At 36.4% G+C, this 24740-nt stretch overlaps 1 protein-coding gene across 1 annotated transcript in view; it reads right to left on the minus strand.

The window, feature by feature from the left end:
- The window catches only part of CD2AP (CD2 associated protein), a 144698-nt gene that overhangs the window by 86074 nt on the left and 33884 nt on the right, over window positions 1-24740 (minus strand). Inside the window, exons 2-3 of the mRNA XM_047101876.1 lie at window positions 22022-22182; window positions 3571-3724 (exon numbers count right to left, since the gene is read on the minus strand). Coding sequence (XP_046957832.1) covers window positions 3571-3724; window positions 22022-22182 — 315 coding nt within the window. The remainder of the gene's footprint in view (window positions 1-3570; window positions 3725-22021; window positions 22183-24740) is intronic.

The raw sequence follows: 24740 nt of genomic DNA on the forward strand, positions 1-24740 counted from the left end.
TTGTCATCACCATCATGAAGAAAAAACTCAAGTGATTAGGGATGAGGTATTATATCTACAACATACTTGCAACTGATTCGGTTAAAAATGTGTTCTACATACACGTATACAGATAGAAAGACAATGTGAAAAATGTTAACATCAAACTTAAGTCTTAAATTAACATCAAATTAAGAATATAAAATATTCATAGTACAATTATTCTTTCAACCTTTCTAGAAGATTTCAAAAGAAAATAGAAAGTTAGAACACGCTATCCTATTTATCTGATAAGCTGCAGCTGGAGAGGAGTCAGATGAGCCTTTTTCCCCTTTTGAGTCAGAATATTTTTTTTTTAATTTTTTTTTTAATGTTTATTTATTTTTGAGACAGAGCATGAATGGGGGAGGGTCAGAGAGAGAGGGAGACACAGAATCGGAAGCAGGCTCCAGGCTCTGAGCCATCAGCCCAGAGCCTGACGCGGGGCTCGAACTCACCAACCGTGAGATCGTGACCTGAGCTGAAGTCGGACGCTCAACCGACTGAGCCACCCAGGTGCCCCATGAGTCAGAATATTTTAATATCAAAGAGAAGAGCCTGAGCTAATATGCTCATATTTTTTTTTAATGTATGCTGTAAAAATGTATAGACAATGACCATATCTTGATGGTATTCAGAATTTTCATTATTTTCTTTAGCACTGACTCAGAATCAGGAGGCAAACTATTTGCTAGCAACTATTTTCTAATAATGAAACACTAATGTTTGGCATTCTGGTCAACTAATTTTTCATGCAGCAAGATCATTTCTGTAGCATCAATCTCAATGTATCTTTTACATTCAAAGTAATTATTAACTAGATAAAAAATCACTTTTGCAGCACTAATAATGAATACAAAGTTACAAGCAATGATGTCTTCCCTCACTTATAGCAAGAGTAGATTCACATATGGCATCAATTTTTTTTCCAAATGCAAAGTGAAATATCTACTCAATTCTTCACTGAACAGAATACAGAGTTGTGATGCTGAAAGATGGCAATTATTTATTTGCTAAGTAATATTACTCTACAATCATTATCTCTGCCTGATTTTACAAGGGCTTCAGCAGCAATGGGACTAGTATGTGTTTTTGCTATAAGATGTGTAAACTTGTTCTCTTCTATAACTTTAGCAACTTACAATAATTGTCCTGGAAAACATTATTCTGCGCTCACTGTAGAAAAACCTGTTTGTTTCACCACAGTTATTATGGTTAACTTATACACAACAGCAAAAGTTTCAATGGCTTTATGACTAGACTTCATTAAAAAACCAACACTTTTTTGGCTTTGGAAACTACAGAAAAATAGCTAACAATTCCAGCTTCCAGATACTTAACCCCACAGGATGTATCCGAAATTCTCCTTTTTAGTTGCTTATACATTTAATACACATGCAGATTTCACTTGCCTTGGCACACAGAGATTAAAATTGAACATTCACACTGCAGTGATTATTACCAACCTTTACAATGGTTTTGTGGGGTTTTTAAAATTATTAATAATATTGGTTAGTAGTATCCACTACTATTTAACATTACAATAAACCACCTTTTGAGTAACTGGTCTATTTTGTGAATTAAGGATAAGATACAAACAGTAACCAAAAAAAATTAGATTGAAAAAAAAAAAAAAAAAAAACATTAGCTTGCTTTTCCTGGAAAAGCAATCAAAGCAAAAGCAACCTGCATCCTGTTTTACATGTTAGCACCAAATGACCAATTTAGTCCTTGTAGCACATGCACTTAAAAACAAGTTATGGAGCATCCTTAGGAAAAAGTCTAAGTCTCCTGGCACCAGCTACGTAACAGGTTTTCTTTTACAAGAAAAAGAATTATGACCAGTGTTCTTGAGGAAAGTAAAATGTGGTGTGTCTTTTCCTACTAGGAGACAAAATGAATAAAATGATCATAACCTTGAAGCCCTTGGTCTAGCCTCTACTTAAGAAAACTGTCCTTTCTTTTAGCTCAGCAAAGCTAAAAGTGGTAAATTGATTTTACAATCGAGGTCATAAGTAACTCTTCCATGGGCCTAAAAATTCTCCTGTGCACAGAAATTCTATATACAGTTTCACCTGTAGGATATGAACACACTCTGTAATTTGTCCCCATGTCTCTAAAGAAACAGAGTCTGAACATCCAGGACAATTAAAAGTACTGAACCTGTCCACCTTCAGGCAGTAGGCTGAAAGCAGTACAGGCAGTACCTAAATACTGGTTGTACACGTTTAGTGGGAAACAAAAAACACACAGCATTCTCCTGTCCTAGAAGAATTCTTCTGTCCTTGTCTTCTGTCAAGAAATCTTTTTCATTTTTATGAAAATGTGTTTTCATTCTATGAAAATTATCAAAGGATGACAGCACCTAGAAAGTAAAGTCTTCCCCCAAACTTCACAGACAGTAACACAAAAAGTAACAAGATATAAGGAGAAATTTAGATAATGTATGTGAACAAAATTTCTTCACTGTGGACTACGTGGTTCCACAGGGGACTTTACAAGCCACAGTATCAAAGGCACTGACATAAGATAAATGTGGTTAAATACTCATTTACTACTAACTCTCATCCTAGTAATCAGTATTCAATCTCTCAAGGGGCTTCAGATCGTACTATGTTAAAATACTATCTGCTCCCATAATGTTGTATTTTGTACACATTTAATGTTGAATACTTTTTTTAATGAGTCTTTCCCAATACTGTAAGCATTCTGAAAACAGCAATACAATCTATGTTATTTACCACTTTCTCACCAGAAGCAAAATAAAATTCAAGAGTTTAAATGATCTAAGGGGGGCGCCTGGGTGGCTCAGTCGGTTAAGCGTCCGACTTCAGCTCAGGTCACGATCTCGCGGTCCGCGAGTTCAAGCCCCGCGTCGGGCTCTGGGCTGATGGCTCAGAGCCTGGAGCTTGCTTCTGACTCTGTGTCTCCCTCTCTCTCTACCCCTCCCCCGTTCATGCTGTGTCTCTCTCTGTCTCAAAAATAAATAAACGTTAAAAAAAAAAAATTTAAATGATCTAAGGTCATAGGATGGATTCAAACTCATGTCTGATTTCAAATGGGGTGCTCTCCCTCTATACTAAAATGTTCTAACATATTTATAGAATACCAAATATTTAAAGGGCGCTCTGCTGGGCCAATGACCTTGGAAAACTGAGTATATGTTCAGATGTCTGACCACTGGAGAAAACATACTATCAAAATTCTTGCATCTACACTGCTTAAAATGAACAAACATTAAACATCCCATTAAATAAATGGTATTAAAATAAATTTAAGGCAAAGCATTAACTATTCAACAGTCTGTAAGGCTAATAAGAAAACAAAGCCTAATATTTTAATTTATAATTCCTATTAATAGTCATCAGCAGTTCATGCTCAAATATCTTATGAAAAATGACTACAGGGCCGGTAACTTAAATGTGAATATGTACGAAGTTTCTGCAGTCGGCCACAAAAGGTTAAGCTAATTTTTCTTTTCATAACTTCTAAACAGTTATAAAACATCCTTTATTTTGAATTATTTAAACAGGAAAGAAATTATTTACATACTCTTCTTAATGTTTTTGGTCTGTGGATGTGGCTGAATTCCTCCAGCTGGAAGTCCGTATGTACTTATCCGTTGTACAAGACTTGCTACATTCCCATGTCTTTCCCGTTTAATGGGCAAATTGTCATCCTTGGATTCTGGCTCTCTCTTAATTTCCTATAACAGGGGAAGAGTAAACAGGCAAATTAAGTTGTATTTTATCAAATTAAATCCTCAAATGTAAAATACCCAAAAAAACAGGTACGGTGGTTATTATACAAAACATGATAGCAACAGTCTTCAACATTTTTCTCTCCCCCACATCTCTAAAAAACACAACACACTTTGGTAACAGTGACTCATTATGAGTTTAAGTCTTCTCAGAACTAGAGAAAGAGGTAAAGAAAGGCTAAGATACCACCTCTACTCCAAGATACAAAGAAACTCTGAGATACATAAACAAACAATAAAACAAACAATAATTTCTAAGTCAGCTTGGGCAAACTTTTTCTAGAAGAGGCCAGATAGTAAAATATTTTAGGATTTATGGGCCATATAATTTGTTGGAAAAATGAACTGTGCCATTTGTAATGGAAAAACAGTTATATACTTACATGAATAAGCATAGCTATGCTCCAACAAAATTTTATAGACACTAAAATTTCAATTTCATATAATTTTCATATGATGTTAAATATTGTTCATCTGATTTCTTCCAACTATTTATGAATTCTTTTTTTTTTTTTAATTTTTTTTTCAACGTTTATTTATTTTTGGGACAGAGAGAGACAGAGTATGAACGGGGGAGGGGCAGAGAGAGAGGGAGACACAGAATCGGAAACAGGCTCCAGGCTCCGAGCCATCAGCCCAGAGCCTGACGCGGGGCTCGAACTCACGGACCGCGAGATCGTGACCTGGCTGAAGTCGGACGCTTAACCGACTGCGCCACCCAGGCGCCCCCAACTATTTATGAATTCTTAACTAGCATCCTCAGCTCATGGGCATTATAAAAACAGGCAGTTAGATGTGGCCTGTGGGCTGTAGTTTGATGAACCCTGCTCTAAGTCATAGGTATAACAGAAGATATGCAAGCAGATTATATATACTGAGAAAATATATTTTGTATTTTTCTGAAAAACAAAACCAAATTCTATAAAATTTTACACTCAGTAAAGTTACTTTCCTATTTTTCCTACGAAAATGGAAAATCTTAAGAAATGCAGGTCCATCAAGAATGGCAAATATTTTCATGGTTCTGAAATGTTCAGATCAAACCAAACTCTCAAATTATGGACCCATTCCTCACTTAACATTACAATTTTTAATCTCCCCATCAAATACTATAACGAAGAGCATACCACACTCATTATGCACACTGTCTTTTTGCTGGCCAGTTTTGCATTGATATTACCTATTTTCTAAGAGATTTTTCTCATTTGTAGGACGAAATTAAAAGGTTTTCTGAATTTGTCAATACTTGATGCTCTTCTTAAGTGAGGACACTTTTTCACTGGATTTCCTGGAATCGTTTTCAAAATCAGGAAAGTAAGTGAAGCTGGTGGAAAATAGATGCTACTATGTTAACATATGTTTTATTTACTGGCTGATTAGGTAAAAGGAAGTAAAGGGCAGAAGAAGGAAGAAACACTGAAAACTTTAGTAACACTTCATAGGTGGTCAGAAAAATTTGTAGTCTGATGAACCCTGCTCTACGTCATAGTTCTAACAGAAAATATGCAAAGTATGAAATTATAAGAAGACATACAAAAGGGAAGTCGTGCCACATTCAGTAATTAAAAACCCAATTATCATAAGGTTATCAATTCTCCCTAAAATTGATGTAATAATGTAATGCAATAAAATAGGCCAACAAAAATAAGAATAAATAAATAAGAATGCAACTACACTGATTTACTTGCTTCACAGATAAAGAATAAGAAGTAGCAAATTAAATGGAGATAAGAAACATAAACAAATGGGAGATAAATATAAGCAAATGAGAAGGAGCTAAAAAGGTTGGAAAGGATATAGTTATTCTTCATCTATTAAAATAATCAAAGATATTTAACTCTGACTGCACTAACCAAAAACAACTTAAAAGATGATCAACAAAATTCACAAACCACTTCTTCATGCTGTATCTTTATTAATAATTTGGTTATCTAATCATTGCCAGTGCATGATCATAATCTGAAAAAAGTAAGCAATTAACTTCTATATCACAGAATTAAGTAAAAGTCACAAAGAATGACACAAATTAAAGGGCAAAAACTTATTCTTATTTCTCAAATGAAAGAGGTTACCCTAAGCAGAGTGAGTTCTGCTTATGCTAATTAAAATTTAAGGAATACACAATATTTTTAATTTGACATTCAGAATTTCCAAAAGTGTTATATAGAACTAGTACCTCCAACTCTATGAAACATAAATCAGAAGATACAGAAAAGTGATTTTTACTAAAGATTTAAGAATATAAGCAGGATTAAATATTTAACATATATGCCCACTGTTTTAGCTTTGACTGCATCAACATTAGACCCGCACTTGAAAAATGAGATTTCCAACCTAATAAAAATGGTTTGCCCCATTCCTATAGTATTTATTGTTTTTAGAATATAAATGATAGTGTATAAGGAATAATCCAGAAGGAACTACATCAAATCATTAGATTTTCATTTTTCTTATGACCAAATTAAGTTGTATAGTAACAAAAAACCTTTAAGTCCAAACTGTAAAGGACCAACAGGAGAAAATCTCCTTAATATGAAATCAGTATGTACCTTCTGAGTGCCATCATATCAAAATCATGAAGGAAAACAACAATAACAGATATAACAGGACTATTTTGAAAGTTTCTAAGTCTATTCTCTCTCCCAAATATGCTCTTCTCCACATAATTATTGTCTCTCCAACCTGGACAAAGGGCCTTCCTATTGCCAACTATCCCTCCCCCATTTGGAAAAGGCAAAAGTAGGAAAAGAGAGGAAAAGTTACATACATTTTCAGTGGCTACTCCTTTTCTTTCCTACTCCTTTCTTTTCTCCATCACAAGAATGTTAATGAGAGCCAAGTGAAGCAGAGTGGGAAAAACACTAAATAAATAACTCAGACATACCACACTGAAATGGACTGAAAATACCCCAACAATTTATAATAGTCACATTTTTCACACTAGTTACATGGATTTAAATATGTTATTTGTGCTTTCAGTCCTAGGTTGAAGGGATTTTAGGATAAGAACTGCCAATAATGAGGGCTATAGTATCTATGACTCAAAAGACATCAGGCCTACTGAAGGAAGATCCTTCTCCCAAAGCTGCTAGACTCCTTGAGGCCACAGATGACATTATCAAGTAGACAATGAGTGCTGATCCAAAAAGCCAGGTCAGGAGATATCCCAGAAACCCAGGTTCTGGCACTCAAACTTTTCTGATTTAAATTATTTCTACAACTTGAGGGGCGCCTGTGTGGCTCAGTCGGTTAAGCATCTGATTTCAGCTTGGGTCATGATCTCCCAGTTCGTGAATTCAAGCCCTGAATCAGGCTCTGTGCTGACACTCAGAGCCTGGAGCCTGCTTTGGATTCTGGTCTCCCCCTCTCTGTGCCCCCTCCCTAGCTTGCACTCTGTCTCTCTCTCAAAAATAAACATTAAAAAAAATTTTTTTAAATAAATTATTTCTAACGATTTGAAATACCATAGCAGGAACAAAATTTATTATTTCTCCTTAAGGGGAAAAATTAGAATTTAACTTCCCAGGTAAGTCCCAGGTGAACATTAACATAGTTTATATAATAATGTTTTGAATTTAAATTTATGGTGTAAAATATAGTATACAAATGGGGAAGAGAATACAAATAATTCAGTTAAAAACATAGGTAACAGTCTATAAGGTATCTACCAGATTCCGAAAAGTGGAAGGAGATTGGGGGAGGGCTGTAAGGAAAGAAATGTACTTTTCACAATAGCCACTTCTATATTCCTTGAATTTTGTTTCAACATGTATTATTTCAGTGATTTTTTTAAATAAAAAATTTGGTGTGCTCAGAAATAACAGTGCTACAAGTCAAACTGTCCTAGGGCATTTAGAGAAAGATCTTAGTTGTATGAGCACACATTACTAAATACACATCTTAACACATCTTTTCTAGCATTACCTGTACTGAACTCTTTCTTTAACTCAGTGAATATAGTCTCCATAGTAGGATTCAGAATATTATCAAAAATATTCCAAGTCACAGAACAAATTGTTCTTAATCAATGTGTATAATGTTGTACAGTATGTAATAAAATATGTATTATGATGTATCTTAAGTGACTACACACAACTTTGACATTTTATCTACTGTTTTTATTGTAATTCCCAGAAAGGATGTAGAGTTGTCTTCCATTTAGTATTCTGATACCTAATGTGTTTCAAATAGTGAAAGTAAATCAAACACAAAATTTTCTCCTGATACAAAGCCAGTTTCCTGAACTACTTTATCAAAGTCACCAATACGTCTTCTAAAACTTGAAAACATTGCTAAGGTTTATCTAAAAGAACTAACAGTGTTCATAAAATAAATGATTCAAAAAAATTAAGGTCACATAAAATCATTGCCATTTCCTGAATTAAAAACCTAATTCTTCTTATAAGAACAGTGGAGTATCAACAGATTTAAAAACGAAATCAGCATTCTTCCAGAAAAAGGATGTGATAAAGTTTTGTTCTGAGACAGCAAGAGAGAGTGCACGAGCGTGAGCAGGGAACAGGCAGAGAGAGAGGAAGACAGAGAATCAAGGTAAGGCTCGAACTCACAACCATGAGATCATGACCTGAGCTGAAATCAAGAGCCAGACACTTAATGGACTGAGCCACCCAGGCACCCCAAAAGCTGTGATATTTAAAAAGCAAGAAATCACTAAGACTCATCCAAACTAGTCACAGATCACCATCTTATTCCCCATATTGCTAGTTTTTCTTTAAAAGTAACTTTTTAAAAAGATTTTAAATATACTTAAAGATTTAATGTCTACTTAACCATTTAATCAATAGAATATAGAAATAAAATAAGGGGCGCCTGGGTGGCTCAGCCGGTTAAGCGTCCGACTTCAGCTCAGGTCGTGATCTCACACTCCGTGAGTTCGAGCCCCGCATCGGGCTCTGTGTTGACAGCTCGGAGCCTGGAGCCTGCTTCAGATTCTGTCTCCCTCTCTCTCTGCCCCTCCCCCACTCACACTCTGCTCTCAAAAATGATTAAACGTTAAAAAAAAAAAGAAATAAACATTTTTAATGAGAGGTAAGTTGTCAAACTGCCTAAGTTTTTAAAAAAAAAGGATTCAATGATTTTAACCTTTTTATAAATGAGGGAAAAAAAAGGCTAGAAATTTAAGTCAAAATAAAGAAAAAATATCCAAAAGATTTTTAGTAACTTGTCAGCTTCCTGAAAATATTTAAGTGTTAATAACTTGTTTCCTTGTTCTTTATTATATAAAAAGTCTGAAACACTTTACCAAGCTCTGAGAACTCTTCAAAAGGGATCAAAATTTCATTTTACATTTAAAAAGGCAAGGAACAGCAATTCCTTTACCAGCACCTGAGACCTCTTCTGTGAATATATATATTTATTTTCTAAAGTAAAAATATGTAACAATATCATGTAGTAAACTATAATACCATCAGTATAAAGCTCACAAGAAAGCTCTATCAAAGCTCACAAATTAACATCCCTTATACACCAAACACTGTACAACTAATAAAAGTATTTCTGTTAACTTCTTTTAATACCTTATTTCACTGATATTTCTCTACTTTTAAGAAAAACTAGCTATTATTAAAATTTTTTTTTACATTTATTTATTTTTGACAGAGAGAGAGAGAGAGAGAGAGAGACAGAGAGCGCGAACACCAGTGGGGGAGGGGCAGAGAGAGAAGGAGACACAGAATCTGAAGCAAGCTCCAAGCTCCGAGCCCGACGTGGGGCTCGAACTCACAAACTGTGAGATCATGACCTGAGCCGAAAAGTTGGATGCTTAACCGACTGAACCACCCAGCCGCCCCAAGAAAAACTAGCTATTATTAAACCATTTCTAAAAGAAACTCTATGTAGTGAGTTTTTAGACTTTAAGGATATGCATTACAATCTATTAAGTGCATAACCATCTATCTGATGCTTACCAGAGGGGAAGGAAGTGGGGAGATGGGTGAAATAGGTGATGGGGATTAAGGAGTGCACTTGGCGTGATGAGCACAGGGTGATATATGGAAGAGTTGAATTACTATATTGTACATCTGAAACTAATATAACACTGTATGTTAACTAACTGGAATTAAAATAAGTACTTTTAAAAACTGCATCACCAACTAGATTTCCCTTACGTAAAGATAGGACAGATGTACTTTTCCTTCTTCTTCCCACTAGATAAAATGTTAAAAACTCTAGACATTACATATTAAAAATAAATAGATAAAAATAATCTGGAGGCGCCTGGGTGGCTCACTAGATTAAGCATCAGACTCTTGATTTCAGCTCAGGTAAGATCTCACAGTTAGTGAGTTCAAGTCCCGCACAGGGCTTTGTGCTGACAGCGCGGGAGCCTGCTTGGGGTTCTCTCTCTCCCCTCCCACACTCTCTCTCTAAAGCAATAAATAACTTAAAAATACAGATAAAAATATTCTGAAAAGTGAAGAAAAGAAGACAGGTCAGCCAAGAGAGCCCAGGTTCCTTAGAACCTGGTTAGTGAGTTCACGAGGTTTCTTTTTGCCTCATATATTCTAGACTAAATACTGGAGAAGCTGACAACCTGTTAATGCCAATGAGGCGGGGGGTGGGAGGGGTGGGGGTGGGGGGTGGGGTGCTCCAAGAAAAGCTGGGGTCTCTCCAACCAGAGGACCAAGAAAAGGGTAGCCTAGCAAGACAGAAAACTCCTAGCCGATAAAATCACTCTACTACAGTCAAATAACACAGGGGAAAAAAAAACCCCAAAAAAAACTGTAGCCCCCTCCCACCCATGCCAGCCAAAGCTAAGTAGGGAACCTAGACTTCCTTCCACCCTCACCAGGCTATAACCAGACACCCCAATCACAACCACTACCCCACTCACCCAGCCAGGGTGGTATCAGAGAAGGCCAAGTGGAGAGCCAAGACTCCCTTCCTCACTGGAGAGGGCGGGGAATGGGTCTCCTCTCCTCCCACTGCCAGTGGAGGCCACAAGGCAGTACTAATGAGGCACACCTGCCCTTCAGTCAAGGCTTCAATGGAGGCCAAGTGGAGCCTGAACTCCTACCCAACCCAGTAGTAACCAGGAGCTCCTATCTCTCCAAGTGTCAATGGAGACAGAGTGGGGAACTGAACTGGAGGTAGCTCTTTTTTTTTTCCGCAGCACAGGTTCTCTAAGAAAAATAAAGTTTCAATATAGATCCAAGGTCCTCAACCAACATTATTATTTTTTTCTGTATTTATACTGCCAATACTTCTACCAAGACTTGAACACAAATCCTCAACTTTTAATAACAAGTCCTGACAAATGTCTGCTTTCTCTCCTTTCTCAGTATCTGAAACAACTTTCCAAAGGCATTTCATTTGAGCCCCCTCATCTTCTTAGAACTAACTTTTCCATTCCAAAGGACTTAAAAAATAAATAAAATAATAATAATAATAATTTCCTCCAGATCACTCTTCTAAATATAAGACTTTAGTTCCCCAGACAAGACCTATCAAAATTAGTTTTACCCTAAGGAGCTAGAGCTTACACAAATCCTAACACACTAAAAGCTTTTTTACTGTCTAGCTTCTCACGCAGCTGGCCCACTTTTAAACAGACTTGATCTGTTCCACCACAACCAACACCAAGGCTACAGATTTGGTTTAGGGAAACAGGCTAATCAGGCTAACTTCTTATCTCATATTTTCCCAATTACTTTCTTCTTTATTTTTGTCCTTCCTTAAAAACCACTGGCTTTTCTTAAAGAGAAATTAGAAAAGTTCTTATTTACCTATTTTAATATTTGATTTAACAGTAGCTGGTATAGTACAGGCACGGGGGGGGGGGGAACCTATTTATTGACTAAATTAACAACATAGGTGATTTTCTTCTCTGATTTTCCCTTTATGAAAAGGAAGTTCCTGAGCAAAATATAACAAGATGAAATAATAAATCCATTTCATATCTACATGCAAAGTACAGACACTCAAAATCTAATTCCTACCAACAACTCAAACAGGTGGGATCCCCACCTTTACACAGTAAGAAATGCATGCTCTAGAGTGAAACATCTTTAAGGAAGAACATGCAGGAGGCATATGTATGGGTATGGGGGAGGTGGGGGTAGGAAGTCAAACAGAGGTCTATACATCCTGACTCCAAAGGCCACGTTCCTTTCCTAATGCCACGCTATCTTCTTGACATAGCTCTCGTAGAGGAGTTGGCAACCACATCTATCACAGTAAGTCTACCTTCTTCTAATATCAAGATCCTCCTCAAAAGGAATTCATTCCTTATCTCCTCTACACCTTTCTGGGTTTTTCTGACCAAATAACCTCAGAGAGGCTATCCTACAACATCCAAATTAAAGTATCAAATGCCATTTTCCACCTCCCATCACTCACTTTTTCTCTTTCAAAGCACTAATGACTATCGAAAATTATCATCTTATTCATTTTTTTTTTACATTTGTCTGTTTTCCTCCCACCATTAAAAATAAATTCACAAAGAGAAGGGAACTTACCTGTTTTATCCACTACCGTGTCCCTAGCATCTATACAAAGTCCTAACACACAGAAAGAGCCTCAGTAAGAATTTGGACAAATGAACAGATCACAAACAGAAAAGAGTACGATGGAGAGGCAGGGTACGCGGAGGCTATACTGCAGTACTGCCACTGATCTTACTAAAACATACCTCAAAAGAGAGTACCTGGGAAATTGGGTTTCTTAACAGAGATACTGAAGAGGCTCGTGATCGAAAAGGAATTGAAAACCCTGCTACACAAGTGCTGCAGAAAGAGACATGTGGTTGATGAAAACTACAGGCTTCAAATACAGCTGAGAAGTATCCCCTACTTGGTGCTAAAGTTGCTGCTGATCTTACTTGCAACAGAGAAAGAAAGCTCTTATTTTACTTAATTAAACATAACTCACTAGCTGGACTACGACCTGTATGAAAGCATGTATTCCTTGTGTTATGCCACCACAGAGATTGTAATGCTGTTACTACAATGTAAGCTATCCCATTCTTACTGATACACTGGGCCTTCTACTTTCTTAACTTGTGTAATTAAACCTTGTTTTTCAGCACAATTTCCAGGAATGAAGGCAGTAGGAGAACAAGAATGAAACTCTGATTTCATTTTATAAAGTTACCTACAGAAAACTGCACATGAGCATTGAGAGTTGGCTTCATTTTCTAAATATCTTATTATTTTTACATTTTTTGCATATTTTCATTCCATCTTTAGTCTTTGAAATGCCCTCACATCAAAGCTCAAGTTTAGTTTTGGGGGGAAAAAGTTTATTTCCATAAAATTGCATTTTGAGGAAGCAGTTTGATTTTTCTTTTCAAGAGTCAATTCTAAAGGTTATCAAAAGCACTTAATTTTGTCATTCTAACCTCTTTCAACTATGCTGATGCTACTGGAGAATTTCAACGGCTAAGATTCATATCACTTTGTCCTTAGATTCTTAAAAGCAGGGAATGTTACAAAATGTAATAACCAGCACCTACTACATAAAATACATTTCTCATCTAAAAACAGGCTGGTATTTGCCTGTCACAGAGCTACCTACTACCAAGCCCGTGGCCTACCGACTATCACAGGTATGATTTGGGGCATGAATAACATATTCCCTAATTTTCAAAGATGTCAGAATAAACTGAGAAAATGGATGGGAACATGCAAAGTCTTAACATGAATAAAAGGTATTATGTCTATTAGCTACCCATTTGCTTCCACTCTCACTACACTTTATAACTTCAACTCTTTCCTCTTTAATAAAATCTTTCCTTCTCACTAAGATTAATCCATTAAAGCATTCTATCTTCCTTCTCCTGTCTCCAAAACCTGTGATTTCCCTAGTATCTTTCAAATAGTCTTAATACCTTTAAAAAAAATTTTTTTTTAATGTTTATTTTTGAGAGAGTGAGAGAGAGACAGAACAGGATTGGGATGGGGCAGAGAGAGAGGGCGACACAGAATCCCAAGCAGGCTCCAAGCTCTGAGCTGTCAGCACAGAGCCCAACCCGGGGCTCAAACTCAAAAACCATGAGATCGTGACCTGAGCTGAAGTCAAACACCTCAATGAGTCTTAATACCTTTAAATGACACTCAAAATGCACTGTACCACTGGCTTCAATCCATACTTTTGGCCTTAAATCCCATTATATACACTCCCATAGAAAAACTTGCATTCAGCCAAAATAGTCCATTATTTTTACCGCAAAACATTTTGCGCCTTTGACAGACATAGAGCACACTAATTATTCATCTAACTTCCTATCTTTAAAGACCAACTCAAGTGTTACTTCCAAAATCTCTGAAAAATATTTTCTCCAAGATCCTTTAGCACCTATTATCTTTACGACATATCTGACACTCAGCCAAAAAGGCACAGCAATTTTTCCACCTATTTTCATGCTGTTACCTCCCCCAATAAAGTAAGTTGTGGGAACTCTTCTCACCACACCCCAAAATACTTCCTAGTGAATCACTAAGCATTTATTTAATGGAGTATTTACTTTGTTTCATCTCAGTTACAGCAGAGTGCCAAATATCACAAATAACAACACTGACACTGAATCTCAAAGTTTACATGAACAAACAAACCAGACACTTGAGTCTAAGCTTTAGTCTAAAACACTGAAGTTGAGAACGTGGAAAGATCTGATAAACTAGCAAGTTTCTTCCCAATTTTGGCTCAATTCTTAAACACTACAAATCCATAAGGAAAGAGTAGACTATTCAATATTTTTTAATGTGGAAAAAAATTTAATTAGTGCCTAAATCACAGCTGTACAAAAAATAAAGCAAGACTGATTAATGATTTATGCTGAAAATCAAAACTTTAAAACTAAAGAAAACTTAGAAGATTAATGTCTTTAAACCTTCCCTGCTCCCAAGTTATACTAAGACAAGTCACAAAAAGCACTTATGATGTGAATGCAAGCTGGTGCAGCCACTCTGTAAACCAGTATGGAGGTTCCTCAAAAAAACTAAAAATATAACTACCCTACGACCCAGCAAATGCACTACTAGGTATTTATCCACAGGATACAGGCGTGCTGTTTCGAAGGGACACATGCACCCCCATGTTTATAGCAGCACTATCAACAATAGCCAAAGTATGGAAAGAGCCCAAATGTCCATTGATGGATGAATGGATAAAGAAGACGTGGTGTATGTATGTGTATATATATAGATATACACACACACACACACACACACACACACACACACACAGACATATACATACAATGGAGCATTACTTAGCAATCAAAAAGAATAAAATTTTGCCATTTGCAACTACGTGGATGGAACTGGAGGGTATTATGCTAAGGGAAATTAGTCAGAGAAAGACAAATATCATATGACTTCACTCATATGAGGACTTTAAGAGACAAAACAGATGAACATAAGGGAAGGGAAATAAAAATAATATAAAAACAGGGAGGGGGACAAAACAGAAGAGACTCATAAATATGGAGAACAAACTGAGGGGTACTGGAGGGGTTGTGGGAGGGGGGATGGGCTAAGTGGGTAAAGGGCACTAAGGAAACTACTCCTGAAATCACTGTTGCACTATATACTAATTTGGATGTAAATTTTAAAAAAATTAAAATTAAATTCTCATTAAAAAAAAAAAGAATCTACTCCTGAATTCATTGTTGCACTATATGCTAATTTGGATGTAAATTTTTAAAAAATTAAATAACAAAAAGATAAAGAAAATAAAAGCATTTATGAAAGAGAAAAAGACACATAAGCAGAAGGAAGACAAAGGCCTAGTATTCACAATACGGAATTCACAGTAAGAATTCACAGTATTCACAGTAAGAAGTACTACAAATCAATGAGAATGAGCAAGAACTCAATGGAAAAATGGAGAGAAATATCTGAACAGGCTAGACACAGGAAAAGAAATTTAAGTGGCCAGTAAATGTGAAAAGATATCTAACTTCCCTTGTAATCACAAATATGAAACACTGTAACATGTGGATACTACTATAGATCAATAAGATTAAAAAGAAAATACTGGTAGGAATTTAAATATAATGGTATAATTATTTAGTGAGAAACTGTACAATGTCTAAAGCAGTGGAATATGGGCATACCCTACGATGCAGCAAATTCTCAGCAATGTATATAACCTACAAAAGGATATTCACCACAGCACTGTTTTCAATAGCTAAGAAAAAAAAAAAAAGAAAGAAAAAGAAAATAGCTCTAAATATTTATAAAATGTGGTAAAGACCTAGAATGGAATACTATGTGACTGTTAAAAAGGAATCTCTACTATAAAACTACACATGTATTCCTAAACATCTAAACTCCGGGGGGTGGGGGGAATCACACACTAAAATACTACTGATTCTGTGAAATCAAACACACGAAAAATACCAGTGATTATGAAGGAAGAAAAGAAAAGAAAAGAAAAGAAAAGAAAAGAAAAGAAAAGAAAAGAAAAGAAAAGAGAAAAGAAAATATAAAGGAAAAGAAGAAGAAGAAGAAGAAGAATTAGAAGAAGAAGAAGAAGAAAAAGAAAAAAAAGAGAAAGAGAAAGAGAAAGAGAAAAAGAAAAAGAAAAAGAAAAAGAAAAAGAAAAAGAAAAAGAAAAAGAAAAGGAAAAGGAAAAAGAAGAAGAAAAAGAAAAGGAAAAGGAAAAGGAAAAGGAAAAAGAAAAAGAAAAAGAAAGTAGGGTTTGGGCATACCACTTTAAACCTATACAAGTTTGGAACCTGAGCACTAAAAATGAAAGTAAAAATAAATAACAATAACTGAAACCTTGGAAAATGGGTAATAACTTAAGACTGCCCAAACAGTCGTGACAAATGGATTCCTCTATAGCTATTAAAAATGCATTGGGGGGCGCCTGGGTGGCTCAGTCGGTTAAGCATCCAACTTCAGCTCAGGTCACGATCTCGCGGTCCGTGAGTTCGAGCCCCGCGTCAGGCTCTGGGCTGATGGCTCAGAGCCTGGAGCCTGCTTCCGATTCTGTGTCTCCCTCTCTCTCTGACCCTCCCCCGTTCATGCTCTGTCTCTCTCTGTCTCAAAAATAAATAAAACGTTAAAAAAAAAAAATGCATCGGGCGCCTATGGGTAGCTTAGTCACTTAAGTCTGACTCTTGGTTTCGGCTCAGGTCACGATATCTCATGTTCATGAGTTCAAGCCCCACGCTGGGCTTTGTGCTGACAGTATGGAACCCACTTGAGATTCTCTCCTCTCTCTCTGCCTCTGCCCAATAGCTGTCTCTTTCTCTCAAAATAAATAAATAAACTTAAAAAAAAATAATGCATAAAAACAATAGAGTAGATAGGTTGGTTTATGGGTACTAAGATGATGCAGAGACAAGAGGAGGTAAGCACCAGGAGTTAAAAGCTGTAACATTTTATGCTAGGACTGTTCAACTTTGAGAAAAATACCTAGGTAGAGATGATCACATTAACAAATGAAAGAAAAGAAAAGAAAAGAAAAGAAAAGAAAAGAAAAGAAAAGAAAAGAAAAGAAAAGAAAAGAAAAGAAAAGAAAAGGTTTCATTTAAAAGCTAAAAGCACTCCTGTTTATGCAAGCAGCCAAGCTAAGAGCCTATCCCTTTCTCACTAAATGATACTTTTACATTCTTTATCACAACTCCCTTTACCTAGAAAATAAACCAACACGGCTTTCTCATTGTCCCGACATCATTCCTCTATTTACCAAAGAGTTATGAGCTAACTGCACAGTGTCATAAAAACACAATGTTATGTATCACATTGAAAGGCATATTAAATTTTAAAAAGTCACAATATGACACAATAATTATGTCAATGTCTAAATCACACAAAATACTATTTGTTTATGCACAAATAAATATATATTAGAAGGATACATTTAATTTCAGAATATGGAGGTTGGGAGGAGAGAGAAATGATAAGAGGAGGTAACAAAGAACTCAATTTTATCTGTAATGTTCTATTATAAAAGTAACACTCTAAAGCAACAATGACAAAATGATAACATTCTATACCTAAGTTCATGGATCCTCGTTCTACATTCTTTGTAAAATATTTTTTAAATCAAGTAAAGATGAAATAACTGCAAAGAGACAATGAAATGAACAGTTTGTCACAAAACAAATTTAGTGTCTATAAAGTCTGTTTTCAATAGTCTGCAAAAATGATTTAACCTTCCAGCCCAACTGGAATATCAATGCCCTTCAATATAGCTATCTGAAACTATAACAGGGATGTGAATTTTGAAGCCTCAGTAGTTCTACCATCCACTTCATAGCCTCAGATTTACAAATAACATACATATCTCAAAATAACAGTACATTAGGCATAAAAGGCTTATTTACAGGTGGACAGTGAATTATAAATTACAACTTTCCCTTGAATCTTCACATCTGAAGTCAACTATCTTATTATCTACTGCTATTGACTGCCTCTGGCTAATTTTTCAATAAAAATTTAACTTTCAGGGTGCCTGGGTGGCTCAGTTAGTTAAGCATCCGACTTCGGCTCAAGATCTCATGGTTCCAGCCCCACTTTGGGTAAGCCCAAGCTCCACTTCAGGTCAACTTGAGCCCCACTTTGGGCTCTGTGCTGACAGTGTGGAGCCTGCATGAGATTCTCTCTCTCAACCTCTCTCTCTGCCCCACACTCACTCATGCGCTCTCTCAAAAATAAACTTGAAAGAATTACAAAGGTAGTACACAGAGCTCCCATATCCCCTTCATTGTTTCTCCTAATGTTGCATCTTGCATAACCATATTACACTTGTCAAAACTAAACCAATGACTTTATGAAGATTTCATCAGCTTTTTCACTAATACCCATTTTTTGTTCCAGATTCCAACCCAAGATACCACGATATATTTGATCACATGTCGTGTTAGGCTCATCTAGTCAACATCAGTTTCTCAGCCTTTACTTGGTTTTCATGACCTTGAAATTTTCTTTAAGCGTTGGTCACATATTTTGTAGTTTGTCTTCAATTTGGGTTTGATGCTTTTCCTCATGCTTAGACTGGGATTATGGGTTTGGGGGAAGAATAAGTATCACAGAGGTAAAGAGGATACATGATATCAACATATCACTGATGATATTAGCTTTTAACAGTTGGTTATGGTAGTATTTGCCAGTTTTCTCCACTGTAAAGTTACTATTTTTCTTTTCCACCTATTTTTCACTCCGGCCCATCCTACAGGATGTTTTTGAGGGGAGGGGATGGAGGGAAAGGAAGTATCTACAAATATTTGAAATAATTCTCTGAGTTTTACTCCTTTTCCATTCACTTATTTACTCAACCACTTATCTATATCAGCACGGGCTTACGTATATTTATGCTCCTCTTTGGGTAATTATCAAGTATTAGGTTATTCTGTTGCTTAAATTAGTCCAGCTCTGGACACTGGAAGCTGAGCCTGGAAAGTCTTTAGATTGGCTCTAATGCTGCTTTCACGTGGGCCATCATTTTGTGGGGGTTTTTTTGAGCACTTCTCTACCTTCTGGCACTACATACAAGATGGTCTGGGGTCATCATGTATTTTCCTTGCTCCAGCCCTAGAATCAGCTATTTGTCTAAGGAGCCCTGCTTCTTTTATTGGAGAATAAGATTTAGAAAGTGAAATCTGGTAACTGGGGATAGTTGCTGCTACTGTATGTCACTGTTTCTAGGCCCTCTCAGTGGAAACAGCTGAGAAATATATGGACGTGCATTAACCCAAGTGTTAACACACACATAGTTTCTGTATGTGTTGATACATACTTTAAACTGAACATGAGTTCATACTTATGTCTCCCATTCTAATTTGGTATCCTGTGGTTACTTTTTAATCCCAGATTATGCTTCCCTCCATTATTTAGCATACTCAAACTGCATCCTCCATTCTCAGGCAGTGCATTAAACTCAAGTTCTAGTGTTGTCATGGAACAAGAAGTAAAATATATTTCAAAATGGAGTCCTATGATAGTCATCTCCACTACTGGGACAATATATCAGCACACAATTAACAGAACTATACAGGGGTGCCTGGGTGGCTCAGTCGGTTGAGCATCCAAGTCTCGATTTTGGCTCAGGTCATGATCCCAGGGTCATGGGATTAATCCATGCTAAGCGTGGAACCTGCTTGGGATTCTTTCTCTTTCTCTCTCTCTCTCTCTCTCTCTCCGCCCCCCTCCCTCCCTCCCTCCCTCTGCCCCTCTCTCCAGATCATGCTCTCTAAAATAAATAAAATGAAAAAAAATTTTTTAAAGCTATATTAATACTTAACATTTCATGTATTTTTCTTTAGTGTTCTATTACTTCAACATACTTTCTCTAAAAAGCCACTTTCCTGGTGCAGCCACTCTGGAAAACAGTATGGAGGTTCCTCAAAAAACTAAAAATAGAACTACCCTATGACCCAGCAACTGCACTACTAGGCATTTAACCACGGGATACAGGTGTGCTGTTCGAAGGGGCACATTCACCCCAATGTTTATAGCAGCACTATCAACAATAGCCAAAGTATGGAAAGAGCCCAAATGTCCATCAATGGATGAATGGATAAAGAAGATATGTGTACACACACACACACACACACACACAATGGAGGATTACTCAGCAACCAAAAAGAATGAAATCTTGCCATTTGCAACTATGTGGATGGAACTAGAGGGTATTATGCTAAGCAAAATTAATCAGTTGGAGAAAGACAAATATCATATGACTTCACTCATGTAAGGACTTTAAGACACAGAACAGATGAACACAAGGGAAGGGAAGCAAAAATAATATAAAAACAGGGAGCGGGACAAAACATAACAGACTCTTCAATATGGAGAACAAACAGAGGGTTACTCTGTTGAGGGAAGAGGGGTTGTGGGAGGGGGGATGGGCTAAATGGGTAAGGGGCACTAAGGAATCTACTCCTGAAATCATTGTTACTCTATATGCTAACTTTGACGTAAATTAAAAAAAATTTTTTTAATTAAAAAAAAAAAGCCACTTTCCTTTTTTTAAAGAGACACAGAGAAAGAGAGAGAGGTGAGAGAGCAATGTCATGGCTTACCATATACTGACTATAAATATGCCATTTTAAGGATAAGAAAACAGATAAATTATGTGGTTTGAACTACATCAAATGACCAGCAAGGGACAAATCTAGAACTTGACCATATTTAAATCCATTTATTCTATTCAATTACCAAGGTATCTGCATTACACTCCATTTTAGGTTATAAGAAATAAGTCAATTTATTAAACAAAAAAATAAAAACAAAAGCAATCTTCCCCTATTACAAGTTCAAATCCCTACTATAGCCTTTCTCAGTTATTTCAAGAGATAAAATGTATTTAGGTAGCATATAGTTAGTTCACCTTCTCTGAAATCAATTAGCATTACAGTATGAGTTCATATTTAGACGTAAAACCACAACTGAATACAAATCTATTCAGGGAACAAATATTATCTAAATATCCAGTGTGCAGGTATTCGTAACAATTACTATATAAGGTGGACAAAAAAATGAGACACATTCTAGCCTTCCCAGAAGAACTCAGAATCAATCTAAAGAGGCCAGTAGTAAGTAAGCATAAGAAAACTAATAGAGGTACCAAGGCAGTTATAAGTGAAGCATAAATATACAGATATTCTTTACTTTTTTTTTTCCTTCCCTAAACTAGTGAGAACTCTGTCTGCAAAAGACTTAAGAATCTTGATTGCTTCCGGGGGGAAGTGACTGAATATTCACTAACAAAGGAATGTTTGGTAGTTAGTTGGAAACACACTCCTACTTTGATCAATAACTGCTACAGACCTGACACTTAAAATAGGAACCTAAGATATTTGCAAAGGGGCTGCAAAAGCAACAAGATACAATTAGACTTAAGTAAATGATCCTGGATTTCAGTTCAGATTCTCGATCTTAGCTAGCCAACATTGGGTAAGCCATTTAACCTCTCATCTGTAATGTCACCATATTTAAAAATGGGGTCATCACCCACCCTACTTACTTTATAAGGCTTGAAGGCTCAAATGAGAATGTACACAGCAAAACTACCTTGTAAATTACAAAGTGCTACCCTAACACAAAGTACTATTTATTTTTATAAAAAGACAGGTAAATAGATACATATATACATACATAAACACATGTGCACATACATACACATAGTGTTATTATCCACCAAGGCACCAAACAACTGTAGAGTAAAAATTCACTTCCAACATTTTAGTTTTTAAAATACATGTATTTCTTAAAGTTAAAGATCAAATCCTATGAAGCAACAGCTAAAAATTTAGGTGAGAGTACTTACCTTAACAAAATTATCAGGAAACATTCCTCTTCTTCCATTTAATTCTCCTTCTAGCCATCCTTCCTCCTGCAGTTTTTTCACATTCCTGATGATTTCACCAACTCGAATAGTTAATTCATCATCATGTACAGCATCATAGTCATACTCCACGATATAGTCAACTAAAAAAAGAAAAATAAACGTCTAAAATTTAATTCATGAAATATAATTAACCATATTAATAAACTTAAAATTAAGGAACCTGTTTAACGACAACATTACAAAGATAGCATCAAGGCTTCCTTCAATGATTTTAAATATTTGGCTACATCAGCAAATTTCTCAAATGCCTTAGTATAAAGTACAGTACAAATTATAAGTAGAAACCTGAATACAATGTATAATTCATATCATCAGGTGTTCTTATGGTCAGATGTATACATTGTTTGCAATAGACAATCTCTAGAGTGGTCCCTATGACACCCGCCCAATCTCTTGATATTCGTGTCCTTGTGCAATTCCCTCTCCTTGACTGTGGACATGACTTATGACTGACTTCTAACCAACAGAATATGACAAAGATGATGGATTGTATATAATGATGTAAGATTACAATGTCTATCTTGCTAGGAATCTCTCACCCTTGCTGGCTTTGAAGATGCAAGCTGTTTTGCTATGAGCTGACCTATGGAGAAACTGATGAAGGTCTCTGGCTAACCGCCAGCAAAAAACTGAGGCTATCAGTCCCAGAGCCTAGAGAGAACTAAATGATGCCAACAACCAGGTGAGCTTGGAAGCAGATCCTCCCCCAGTAGAGAACCCAGACCTGGCCAACATCTTGATGGCAGCCTTGCAGAGTACCTAATTAGTCACTCCCAGATTTACTGAAACACAAAAATTGTGAGATCATATATGTGTATTGTTTTAAGCTGCTAAGTTTATGGCAATATTGTTACTAAACAATAGAAAATGAATACACCCTTAAGATTAGTAAGGATCTATTTTACCACCTTTAAGTATAGAATTTTAGATTACAGGACATCATATATGCATACTATTAATATTTTACAGGGTTCAATATAAGAAAAGCTATAGCAGATTTCATATTCAAGATGATAGACTAGCTATACCTCCATTCATCTTTTTCTCCTACTATGAGTATGATTTTTAAAAAGCACACACACACACAGAGCTACAACCAAAAAAAAAAAGGGGGGGGGAAGGATTATGGGCAGACACTGATTCCCTCCTCCTTTTTCCCTTCTTATTGAACCCTGATTTTGATCAGGTATTTTGAGACCCTGTACACTTTCACAAATGAGGTTTCTCTCAGTCCCAGGGGTTAAGTCTTTACTAGTTTAGACCAGTACTTTTCAAATACGAATGTACAATCAAGTAATCTTGTTGACTTGGAGAGATTATCTGGTTGACTCCTACTTAAATGCAGATTCTGAAAAGGCCCCAGATATCAAATGCTGCTGGTCAAAGAGGCAAAGGTCTAAAGATAAGTTTATTTAGAGTAATTTCTCTCTCTCTCTCTCTCTCTCTCTCTCTCTCACACACACACACACACACACAGACTGTTTTTCAAATACACATGTGACGGATGGACTCTAACCAGTAAGATATGAGCAGGGGTTCTGGGAAAGTTTTATCCAACCTTAAAAACAAAACACAAGGAAAAATAAGTCCTTCTGAAGACTTTGGATGTTCGTCAATGAGAATGTAATGCCCAAAACTGCCATAACTATTTAAGACAAGAAAAAGACCAAGAGATTGTCTCAATCCTTTCTTAAGAAAAAGTTTAGGATGGGGGTGCCTGGGTGGCGCAGTCAGTTAAGCGTCCGACTTCAGCCAGGTCACGATCTCGCGGTCTGTGAGTTCAAGCCCCGCGTCGGGCTCTGGGCTGATGGCTCAGAGCCTGGAGCCTGTTTCCGATTCTGTGTCTCCCTCTCTCTCTGCCCCTCCCCCGTTCATGCTCTGTCTCTCTCTGTCCCAAAAATAAATAAACGTTGAAAAAAAAAAAATTTAAAAAAAAAAAGAAAAAGTTTAGGATGAAAGAGAAAAAAAAAAAAAGAAAATGACCTGGATCTTTGCTAGAACGATCAAACTGCCAAATTAACCAACCCCTATGCTACAATACCTTTAGTTTTCTTGTTATAGCAGAGTTTTTTTAACTGTTAAGAAAATTTTTTTTAATTTAATTTAATTTTTTTTTTTTTTGAGACAGAGCACGAGAAGGGGAGGGGCAGGGAGAGTGGGAGTTACAGAATCCGAAGCAGGCTCCCTAAGAACTGTCAGCACAGAGCCTGACGAGGGGCTCGAACCCACAAACCATGAGATCATGACCTGAGCCCAAGTGGGATGCTCAACTGACTGAACCACCCAAGTGCCCCAACTGTTAAGTAAATTTCAGATGGGATTTCTATTTACAGCTGAAAACATCCCAACCTGAGAAGAAAGCCAGAAAGAAATTTTTCAAACTTATGAAAACGGATCCATAACTAACAAAGCCACGAACAGAAAGTCCAGAGAACTTCAGGAAACTATAACTGAGATACCACACTGCCCTGCAGAATCCCATAAAGGCTAAAAATTCAGAAAAGGAAAGCTCATGAGAAACGCAGAAATGAAAATAGGGAATTATCTTTACATGGAAGAGCTAACACCCACTGTCAACAACAAAAGCTCTAAGACAATAATGCTAAGTAGGCAGGCATTTTTCTCTGAAGGCCGAAAA

The sequence above is a fragment of the Lynx rufus genome, unplaced genomic scaffold (assembly GCF_022079265.1).
Source record: "Lynx rufus isolate CCGP_SWC_20201006 ecotype Redwood Valley unplaced genomic scaffold, mLynRuf1.p SCAF_6, whole genome shotgun sequence".
Classification (NCBI taxonomy): domain Eukaryota; kingdom Metazoa; phylum Chordata; class Mammalia; order Carnivora; family Felidae; genus Lynx; species Lynx rufus.